The sequence below is a fragment of the Amaranthus tricolor genome, chromosome 8 (genome assembly GCF_026212465.1).
Source record: "Amaranthus tricolor cultivar Red isolate AtriRed21 chromosome 8, ASM2621246v1, whole genome shotgun sequence".
Taxonomy (NCBI): Eukaryota; Viridiplantae; Streptophyta; class Magnoliopsida; order Caryophyllales; family Amaranthaceae; genus Amaranthus; species Amaranthus tricolor.
In genome coordinates, this window is record NC_080054.1 from 25,057,492 (window position 1) to 25,069,918 (window position 12,427).

The 12,427-nt window shown below is 31.1% G+C and overlaps 1 protein-coding gene across 1 annotated transcript; it reads right to left on the reverse strand.

Moving 5' to 3' along the window:
* Positions 1-3,625: 3,625 nt before the first annotated feature.
* Positions 3,626-4,705, reverse strand: LOC130821712 (putative F-box only protein 15). Its single transcript, XM_057687500.1, has one exon. The coding sequence runs from the start codon at positions 4,703-4,705 to the stop codon at positions 3,626-3,628; it is 1,080 nt and encodes a 359-aa protein (XP_057543483.1).
* Between the last annotated feature and the right edge of the window lie 7,722 nt (positions 4,706-12,427).

Below are 12,427 nucleotides of genomic sequence, written 5' to 3' on the forward strand. Positions count from 1 at the left end.
TATATCATGAATTACTAACGCTACTAACATATTGATCTTTTATTTCTTATATTTCTTTGTACAATTATATACCATTTCTTTTTCTATTTCATATGTTCTATTTTTTATTTTAGGTAGTATTACTTGTTCTCCTAAAGAATTTAATTATTTATATCACGTTTTTAGACATAAAAAAGGTGGTATTACGTGTTTTTAATGTAAGGGAAGAAAATTAATATGGATAATGAAGGTTATAATTGAAAATAGAATAAAGCTACTAAGGGCATAAAAGTCAAAAAACTCATACCAAAAATAGAAATAGGACAATTAAGGTGACTTGACCATAAAAAATATGGCGAATTATAAAGATGTGCCAAGAGAACAAATGTCTTCAACAATGTCTAAGGAAAAGTCTTCACTAAACAAAATACACGCAATGAATATGGAAAATTATAGAGAAAACCATGGAGTAATTAATAATTAGCAAATTAGGGTTAAAACCAAAAAAAAAGTAAAATTAGAATTGAAATTGGGGAATTAGAAAAGAAATCTTGGCATCAGAAGTTATTGGAGAATTATATGATTATGTGAAAATGGAGGAAGGTTAGGGTTAATTTAGGGGTTAATTTAGGGTTAATGGGTACGAAAGTTAAATCTGGTATTCTGGTGGAGTAATGTTAACACAATTAATCACGCTTATAAATTATGGCAAATTAGGTTAAAGCAAAAAAAGTAAAATCAGAATTGAAATTGGGGAATTAGAGAAGAAACCTTACTTGAAACCGGAAGTTATTGGAGAAATATGTATGATTATGTGAAAATGGAGGAAGGTTGGGGTTAAATTGGGTATCAAATTTCAGTTTTCAAGTTGAATGGAAATTGGGACCAAAATACCACAAAAATACAAACATTTATTGAATACTCAATGATGATGAAGAAATAGCGTTCTGATGAATTAGAGAAGTATTTTCCTGAAGATTCCAGAGCCAACTCTTTTGTATGGAGTTTTGCTGAGAAGAGGAAGAAGGATAATAAATTTAGTGGGATTATTTGTAGGAAAAATTACACTAAACACTATAACCTTTTGTTAATTTCTCTACAATCATACTATTTATTGATTAACCATAAATAATATTAATTTAGGGGTATTTTCTTACAATAATACCAACTTTAATTTATTAACTAAATTAACAATTTTTTTGTCTTATAATCACATGTAGTTTAATTTTTAACATGTTAGGAATTTTCTAGGAAAACACTCCTTTACGTTGGTATTATTTATAGTTAATCAATATTCGGTATTATTATAGAAAAATTAACAAAAAATTGTATTATTCACTATAATTTTTTCTTATTTTTATTTTAATGAGGAAGAAGGATGGAGTAAGATTAACTTTTGAACTTTCATAGTTAATGGGTTTTTATTTTTGATTGAGAAATTAGTGGTGGTAACTCAGAAGTTTTTTCTTTTTATACGTGGTAGAATAAATTTTTTTTATTAATCTATGTGGTCATCTTAACATTTCAGTTTTTTTTATGTAGTATATAAAAGGAATTTTTTTGTTAACTTTATGCTATTTTTACCAACATAATGATATTTTTTTCAAAAAATAAACGTCGTGATTACCTTAATTAACCATATATTTCGAAATCTAGTCGCAATAAGTACATAATTTAATTAAAAATTTAACATTTTATCTACCACATAGAAAAGTTGAAAGCTCAAAGTTACAACGCGAATTTTAAAAAAAAATTGCAGAAAAGCCAAAAATTCAAAATCACCAAAATAAAATTTCACTTTTGATTTTTACAAAAATTTGAACATGTAATCGATAAAGGAACAACGTTCCTGGGAATCAAATCTTAAAAGTCGGATTATTTAGGGTTGATTCAATGTTGGGATTAATCCTGAGAACTTGCTAAAATATTGGATTATTCTAAAAATTATTTTCCCTATTTTTTTTATAATTGATGCAATATTCTGTGCATGTTGTAGTGTGTGTTTCTTTATTTCAATTACATCACTTTGGCAAATACCCACGCTTATTTATAGCCACACTTATAAGTTATAGGTATGGGTAATTTTTAGCACAAAACTAATAATATTTGTCTTTGGCACATTTTTCCCGTACTTATAAGAGAGGTTAAATATCACTACACTTAATAAGCATGGCAAAATGTAACATAAGTCAAGTATCATCCCACACTAAATTAAGCGTGGGAAAATAAATGTATGTAGATATAAATTTTTTAGTGGGTTCTTTATGTTGGACTATAAACCACATGTTAGGGAAAAATCCCTTGTACTATACATATAGTGAGACAAAACAAGTATCAAATCTTAATGTCCAGGACAAGAACAAAACGAACAAAGTAAGCTCATAGCGAGTTGTTGCTCGTTCGAGCATTTTGACTTTTGTTATGCAGATTTATTCTATAATTTTATTTCGGAGAAATTTGTATTTATAGGAATGATTTAAACAAATAAGTGTGTTTATTTTGAAGATTATGTGGGTGTCTTTTATTGGTGGTTGAGTTATTGTCCACATCTTAGAGAATTTTCATTCAAACTTAAATTGTTTATACATTGTTGTGCTTGATCAAAAGACATCATTGTTATGCGTTTGCTATTTGTTACTTCCTCCATTTCATATTATTTGCTACATAACATGAAAATGCACTATTTATCCATCACCTTTAATTTGTAATTAGTTTCTAATTATAATTTATAAGTTAAAACATAGTGAAGTTAAATCTTTTTTGATTCGTTTCAATGCAAGGATTATTAATATAAAATTGTTATAATTTTTTTATTGTACATAATTAAAGATATTAAGAATTAAATTAGCGCAATGAACTGCATAAAAAGTCGAAACGTACAAGTATTTTAGAACGGAGAAAGTATTAAGTAAAATTTGATCAAATCATTGTATAATTGAGTTACTAAGTTGAATTGGTCAAACTATATTTATTTGTTAAGTTGAATTACTCAAACTATATTTATTTGTTAAATTTAGGCAAATTATAACCTATTTGAATGACATTATTTTATGAATTAAAACTATTGAATATTTTTAATTTTTTGAAAAATATATCATAATTTGACGTCTAGAAGGTTCGAGAATTCGAGTTGGAGGACGTAAAATCTAAGTATGAGCTGGAGGTGGAGGTGAAAATTTCCGACTTTTAATTGTAGCAAAATTAGAGTATGCATTAGTTGATCCGAGTTTGACCCATTGCCATCTCTACTCTTAACCACTAAACCACATTAACTTGTAAGGGGTCAGACCGTCGGAGCCTAATGACTAATGAGTACGGTGACTTATGTACGTTAAAAGAGAAGAGAAGTAGAGAGAATTAATCCTTTTATAGGTATTTTATTGCCAATATATCAATGCAATCTAGCTGTTGTGTTTGAGTATAATGTGTATATTTATTTAAGGCAATGCAATAATGGAAAATTCTATGAACAATACTGATTTATTAGTATATTAAATGCTTTTAAAATCGTTCTTACTTCCAATTCTATAACCTATTTACAACAACTAAACTAATAACAAGCAAACCAAATGATCTTACAGATTATTGTAAACGTGGAATTTCTTTATACGCCATGAGTTCTTAAGAAGCAATTCTCATTAATTAATCAAGGAAAGGTTTGAAATGTCATCCCTTCTGTTCCTGTAAGCAACACTAAGGTCTCCACATAATCAACCACGGCAAGAAAATAACCAGCTTCATTTCTCAACATTCCTAACACCCCGCTTGTAACTTGATAAAAATATACACTACCATCAACCCCAATCATTAGAAATGTATTTGTCTCCTCAACAAACAAAACCTTGATAGTAGATAGATAGTGTTCTTTAAATATATCAAAAACAGTTTTTATCCATGATTCCGAACACCATTCCCTCCATGTGTACTCTCCATCATACTTTTCCAAAATCCATATGCAAGACGATGACATAACAGCTAACAACTCATTGATGGCGAAAAGAACTAACATCTTACATTCTTTTAGCGGCTCAGGTACTGCCAGGTTATTGAATTCTTCCATATTAAAATCAAAAGAGCGGATAATTCCGGGATTACTTTCAGTAAACCAGTAAATAATCCATCCACAATAAACATATTTGTTAGGAGAAAAAGGGGTCCTTAATGAAGTCCAAGCATCGGCATTCATGGGATTGATTTTAATAGTCCAAATGTGGTTTCTAAGTGAATAAACTGCCATTGCCGGTTTATACTTGGTACGATAGGCAAGCACCTTATAATCATCACAAGAGGTGGAAAATCCTATAACATAATGAACAGATTGAAAGCGAGAAACAATTGGACAAGGTGGAAGAATCAAAGATTTTCTGAGAAAGGGATTCCACAAACATATATAATCTTGATCAAAATTTAAGGTGATTAGAAATAACCCATTGCAGCCTCCATAAATCCATGGTATGAAAACATGAGCAGAAAAAGGAGGAAGAAAAGCAAGAGTGGTAAATCTCCGACCGTTGGTGACACGATGTAGGTCTAATCGTGTAGAATAACCTAAAATTAAATGGTGTTTATTGTAAAGATTGCGATGCTTGGAGATGAAAGAAGGGGATTCGATGTAAGCGCGCCAAGATGCGCACACAGCCCGGCATCTCACTAGAGTTTCGACAGAAAGCAAAGCAAAAATTTGGGTCCATATATCAAATGGAAGATAAAGGGAAGTGTTATTCATGATTTTGTTCCTAAGCAAACTAGAAGACAAATATCAGAGAAAGAAAGAAAGAAAGATAGAAGGACGAATGGGATTAAATGGCCAAGAAAGAAACAAATATCATAATAAGGAAAATTTTGTATACAACTGATCATGATACAAACAAACAATTTTGTATAAAGTATTACGGAAAAATTGTTTTTCCCGCCAAAAAATGAAACTGAATAAGAGATGGAGGAGTATAAATAAATGTGGTCGTCTTGTATGAGACTGTCAAATTTTTTTTTTTTTTTTTTTAATTTTAAGTTTTCTAAGAGATGGAGGAGTATAATCAAGCTTTTTTTTAACATCAAGAAAAAAGCTTAATTTTCTAAACTTAGAATATAATTGGGAATTGTACAACTTAGTTATAATTGGGAATTGTACATAGTAGTAAATTTAATAACCAAAGAAAAAAAAAATTTATGAAAAAATATTTATAAATTTTAAAAATAAAAAATCAAAAAAAATATAAAAGTAGAAAATAGAATATCCGAAAATATCTGGTTTTGCCAATATGTGTGTAATTTTAGCACAAATAATAATATTTGTCTTAAGCATATTTTTCCCACACATGTAAGTGAGGTTAATTATCAGCACACTTAATAAACATAGTTTAATGTAACATAAGTCAATTATCTTCCCCACTTATTTAAGCGTGAGTAAATAAGTGTATGTAGATATAAATTATTTAGTGAGTTTTCTTATGTTGGAATTTTAAGTATGTTAAGGAAAAATCCCTTGTAATATATATATATATATATATATATATATATATATATATATATATATATATATATATATATATATATATATATATATATATATATATATATATATATATATATATATATGTATATATATATATAGGGAGATAAAACAAATATCAAATCTTAATTTCCAAGGCAAGAACAAAACGAACAAAGTAAGCTCAAAACAGGTTGTTGCTCGTATGAGAAAAATTTGTAACTATAGGATTGTTTTAACGGATAAATATGTCTATTTTAACCATTACATGGGTGTTATGTCATTGGTGGTTGGGTTATTGTCCCATCAGAAAGGATCTTCTTTGAGACTTAAATTGTTTATACATTGTTGTGCTTAATCAAAAGAAATTATCGTTATGAGTTTGATATTTGTTATTGATTAAGTAAAATTTTGGCAAATTATAGTCATTACAAAAAAAGTTGCGTATATCCACATTTTTCACACCTTCTCTACTAAAATTTTTCTCCCAAATCAAAAATTTGCCTATCTGCCCTAAAATTGCCGTTTCACACCTTCTCTACTAAAATTCTTCATCATTTTTCACTTAGCTATCCAAAATCTCCCAAATCTTTCAATTCCGGGTAATTGTTCTTTAGATTAGTATTTTCATTTTTTAAAATTTTCGTTTTCTTTAAATATTTGAGTGAATAGTATTTTTTTATTTTGAGTGTAAGTTTTCTTTCAATAGTATCTTCCCCTGCTAATTGTTTTAGTATCTTCATTGCTTAGTTATTATGTTTTCTCTGACTCCAATGGAGTATCTTGTCTTAAGAGGCCAACTAAACAAAACCACCAAAATGATTGATGTGGGTATTTCGCAAATACCAGTGCCTAATTATAGTGGGTATTCGCTTGATCGAGAAGGTTCAATTTTAAGGCATTGTTGTTCTATTTGCTTCCTTAGTTTTGATAGATCTCATCATGCTTCCTTAGCTTAGTGGATAATATGTTGCAAACATTAATTTATAACATAGTGACATTTTCGTACTTTTTTCGCATAATGTTTTCTGAATTTGATGTTTTATTTAGACTATTGTGTGAAATTTTGCGTCATTTTGAAGTTTACATTAAATTTTATGCGCATTTTAAATTTTTGATCATTTTGGCATCGAGGTTACACAAGTTGCTATATATGCACATCGAAGCATTTTCGTTGTGCTATTGAACTGCGTCGATCAGTGCAATTAGCTCATGATTTGAACCTTTTAACTGTGTTGATCAGCTTTGTAATGGGACAGTGGGCTCCAAAGAGGCAGTATAAAAGACAAATTAGACTTTGATCTTTATTAGTCATCATAGATTGACTATGATTAATCCTAATTAAAGATGATATATATTATTTCATATCTCAAACATATAAAAATCACTAGTTGCTTAGTTACTAGTTACTAATTACTAATTAGTTAATGCTTGTGGTATTATAAGTTGCTTAGTTAGTACTTGTTGTTCTAAGCTGCTTAGTTAATACTAGTTGCTTAGTTAAGACTGTACAAATTCGAAGTTGCTTAGTTGATACTAGGCCTGTTCTAAATGCTAGTTGTTCTAAGTTACTTAATTATTACTATTTGTTTAGTTTAATACTAATTGCTCTAAGTTGCTTCGTTAATACTATTTGCTTAGTTAATCTAGTTATTTTGTTTGCATTGATGATTTTAATCGTCATTTTTATAATTTAGGCAACAAATAAGAGAAAAAAAAGATAATGCACAAATCTTAGATAAGTTGTTGTGCGTCAAATTACAAAGGATGGAGAAACAAGTAAGTTTCGTTCATATTTATTGTTGTATATATATATATATATATATATATATATATATATATATATATATATATATATATATATATATATATATATATATATATATATATATATATATATATATATTGTTAAAAAGTTAGGGAGAATATAAGGAGAAAAGTAGTATAAGGGATAAACTTATATCAGTTTCTCTTGTATTTCGTTTTCAAATTGTAACCCAATACTACACTACCTTACACATATATATAGCACAAGGATGAGAGAAAAACAACAAATGTAGTACTATTGCAAGGGATAGATAAATCCACATGACAATGCATTCATTGTGTGGTTATATCAATCACAACACTCCCCCTTGAATGTATTACATATATGTGGAAATTTTATTATGACATTCATAATCCTAAAACTGCCTCATTAAAAACCTTTCTCAGAAAAAAAAAAACCCAGTGAGATAAAAAGAATTAATCAAAGGAAAAAAGAGTACAGTGAGCATATTTCTCCCCCTGAAGTTAACATATGTCTCGAAATCGGCACATCCCAATCTTGCATACCAAATACTCGCATTGCTTTGACGGGAGTGACTTTGTGAATAAATCAGCGGGGTTTTCACTGGATTGAATTTCTTGAACTTTCACCTTTTTATCTCTTTGTAGATCATGTGGGAAGAATAATTTAGGTGACAAGTGTTTTGTTCTGTCTCCCCTGATGTATCCTTCTCTAACTTGGTTGATACATGCATCATTATCTTCATAAATTGTACTTGGTGCCCTAGTTGTATCGTTTAAGCCACAATCCCTTTGGAGTTGGCCGATCATGGATTTCAACCAAACACACTCTCGGCTGGCTTCATATAAAGCTATTAGTTCTGCATGATTTGAGGATGTAGCCGTTAGAGTTTGTTTTGTTGATTTCCAAGATATTACGGTTCCTGCATATGTAAATACATATCCAGTTTGTGACTTGGCCATATGTGGATCAGATAGATACCTGCATCAGCATATCCAGTGAGTATAGCATCATTTCCTGACTGGAAAAATAATCCAAGGTCTATAGTTCCTTTTAGGTACCGAAATAGATGTTTTATCCCATTCCAATGTCTTTCTGTTGGGGCATTGCTATACCTAGCTAATAAATTTACAGAAAATGTTATATCAGGTCTTGTATTATTTGCTAAGTATATTAAAGCACCAATGGCACTCAAGTATGGCACTTCCGGGCCTAAAATTTCTTCGTATTCTTCTTGTGGGCGGAATGGGTCATCTTTTATATTTAGTGATCGTACCACCATTGAGGAACTTAGTGAATGAGCCTTGTCCATGTAAAATTGTAACATCTCGGAATAACTCGGGTCGTACGAAAAGAGAATATGACCTTTTAAAAACGAGACAACTATAATCCGAGTCAAACCGGGATGTTAGAAAACGGTTTAAAACGGTTTTGAAGTTAAGGAAAAACGTGCGGATCGAGTTCTATTAGCGTTATTATGAACTACTAGATAATAAGAAATTCTTAGCAGCGGATAAGAACGAAAAGTTAAATCTACTTATTACAACTCGAGAACGAAAATCGCCTCATAAAAACCAAATGTTCTTCAAACTCAACTAGAAAGTTCTAATGATTTATTTCTTCAAGGGTCAATCCTCACTCCCCAAACCTGCAACTTAACTTACTGCTAGTCATTGCCCAGATAGGAAACAACATCATCGCAGGGTCGTTAAGACCAAAAGTACACATCAGCAAACGTCGCATATCAAATAAATAATAACACAAGAGAAAGTTTTAATTTATTAGCTGACAATTCACAGAACCGTACGCTTCGATCATGCTTATTAAGAATTATTATTTTCATGTAAAGATTAGTCAGCCATACTGCTGTACTATCCAGCCATACTGCCGGTACACTCCAAATCTCCATAAGTGAGACAATACATTAGGGGCAGCTAACCCTAAGCAAGTCTCTACCATAGACACTCGCCTTACTTCGGTGCCTATGGTTAAGTATGCATACCCCCGCGGTGGCTCATAATGCCCCCATATACCGCGAGTAATTCATTTCCACCAATTGACGTCATACTACGTCCACTTTAAGGTTAGTGAGGTCATACTACCTCTGCTTATCAAAACAATGTATAAAAATTATTTATTCGAAGGATAACATTATTCGTACTATATATCCACGATTTACCTTTGTATACCATTATTATATGATACATCGGACCAATGCGAACTTCGCTGCGTGTACATACCTTAAGCAAGATAGTCAACTCACAAGCGTCTTAATCAATTCCCGGTCACGAATCGACTTCCTACAAGGTTCAATCGTATTCGGGAAATAAGCACACATACACATTTTCCTCAAATCATCCATAACACACATATACAATCACATCTATACCTAGAATTCTACACACAACATGAACATCCATCACATACTATAACATGGTAAATACACAAAACAGGACAGCCTATACAATCTGTCCAGAAACTCAACTTAAAACTGTCAAACTGAAAATTCGACTTCACCGTTGCGTCCGGAAGGCGTCAAAACCCCCGGGTACCAATTTTCATAATTTATAACATAGTATAAGTATTTTTAACTTAATTTCAAAGCCAAAAATGTTCCAAAAACACATTTTTTTTCACCATTTTCAAAACCTACGGGATTTTGTCATTCCATCATTTTTTTATCACAAAAATATAAATATCAATGTTTTATGTCGTATTAAATCTAAACAACAAAATTTACATAAAAATAAATTTTAATGAATTATTATTATATATATTTTTTTCAATATAATTCTTTTTACACAAATGTTTTCACACATACACATCACATATATACATGTATATATTTTTTTTTTACCAACATTATAAATTCCTTCTATTAATCAAAAATAAATAAATTTCTAACACCACATACATTTTTTCTATATATATATATATATATATATATATATATATATATATATATATATATATATATATATATATATATATATATATATATATATATATATATATATATATATATATATATTTTCAATCATCCATCAAACAAATTCTTCACACACATGTAACATATCTAAAACACTAAAAAACCATACATTAATTTAGATAGAAAAATACATCATACTTTCACACATGAATTTTAAATCATGAACAAATCATAAACCATAAAATAACACACATAAAAATCATAGAAATTTAAATTAAAACTTAAAAATGAAAACCAGATTAAGAATTACTCACAATTGCTCAAGAACAAAACACCAAAATTGATGAACCAATGGAGGATTAGGCGTGAGGATTAGAGGGTTTTGGGAGTGTTTTCTTACTTGCAAATGGTTTGAAATGAAAAGATGTAAGGAAATTAGGAGATTAAGGAAATAAAAAAATTAAGGAAAATTAAAGCAATACTTATGGAAGGCAATAACTCCTTAATCTTTCAATATCCTAAGAAGTTACAAATCCCCCCAAGATACTCCATATGGCCGGCCAAAATGATTCAAATTCCCACTTTTATTTTTTTTTTTTTAAGATAGGTTAGGAAAAAGTTTTGGACTTAAAATGGTTTTAATTGCCTTAAAAGTTGAAGTCTCATGATCTAACCTACTAACAAAATAAATAATAAAAAGAAATATATTCTTCTAAAAAGAATAATAATAATAATATTACTAGCAAATCATTTAATATATCGGAAAAAAATATCGGGGTGTTACAGACTACCCCCCTTAAAAAAGTTTTGACCCCAAAACCTCAACGTATAAACACAAAACACACAACAATCACACACATGAAAACGACAAAACAAGCACACAACAAAAGAAATAGATCAAAATAACTCAAAGCGCGCAAAATCCTACCGCTTCCTACCCCCCTTAAAAAGTTACGTCCCCGTAACTTACTAACCTGAGGGAAAAGGTACAGATACTTCTCTCGCATTGAAGCTTCTGTTTCCCAAGTTGCCTCTTGTGACCGATGATTGGACCATAGAACCTTAACCATTGCAACATCTTTTCACCGAGTACTGCGAACCTTTCTATCTAAAATCTGAACAGGTTGCTCTTCATAGGTGAGGCTTTCATCAAGCTCTAACGGTTCCGGGTCCAAGACATGCGAAGAAGCCGCAACATAACGTTTTAACTGGGAGATATGAAAAACGTCATGAACCTTACCCAGTGCATTAGGTAATGCTAACCGGTAAGCTAACTTCCCAATTCGCTCCACAATATCATAAAGACCAATGAAACGCGGGCTTAACTTCCCACGAGCACCAAAACGAACCACACCCTTCATTGGAGACACACGGAGTAGAACTTTGTCGCCCACTTCGTACTCATCAGGCCGACGTCGGAGATCGGCATACGATTTTTGTCTATCCTGGACTGCCTTCATTTTATCGCGAATTAACTTTACTTTCTCAGTCATTTGCACAAGCATATCAGGTCCTAAGGTGACAGATTCAGTAAAATCATCCCAACATACAGGACTACGGCACTTACGACCAAAAAGTGCTTCAAACGGAGCCATTTGAATCGTTGCCTGATAACTGTTATTATAAGAGAATTCTACTAAATCCAAATGTTCATCCCATGAACCTTGCCATTCCATGGCTATTGCTCTCAACATGTCTTCTAGTACCTGATTGACACGTTCAGTCTGACCATCCGTCATAGGGTGAAAAGACGTGCTATGAAGAAGAGTGGTTCCCAAAGCCTGTTGTAATGACTTCCAAAAATGTGACAAGTATCGAGTATCACGATCGGAGACAATAGTACGAGGTATTCCGTGATATCGAACAACGTATCTAATATAGGCACGAGCAAGTTGTTCCATATCCCACTTACAGTTCATCGGAATAAACCTTGCAGACTTAGTAAGCCTATCCACAATCACCCAAAGAGTATCATTACCAGCCTTAGTTCGTGGCAACCCTAACACGAAATCCATAGATATGTCATCCCACTTCCATACCGGGACTTCTAGAGGTTGCAGTAATCCAGCTGGTCTTCGATGTTCACTCTTGACCTTTTGACACGTTAAACACTTGGAAACAAAATCTGCAATATTCTTTTTCATACCTGACCACCAAAACATGCATTTTAAATCTTGATACATCTTATCTCCACCAGGATGAACCGAGTATCTAGAATAATGGGCTTCGTTCAATAATT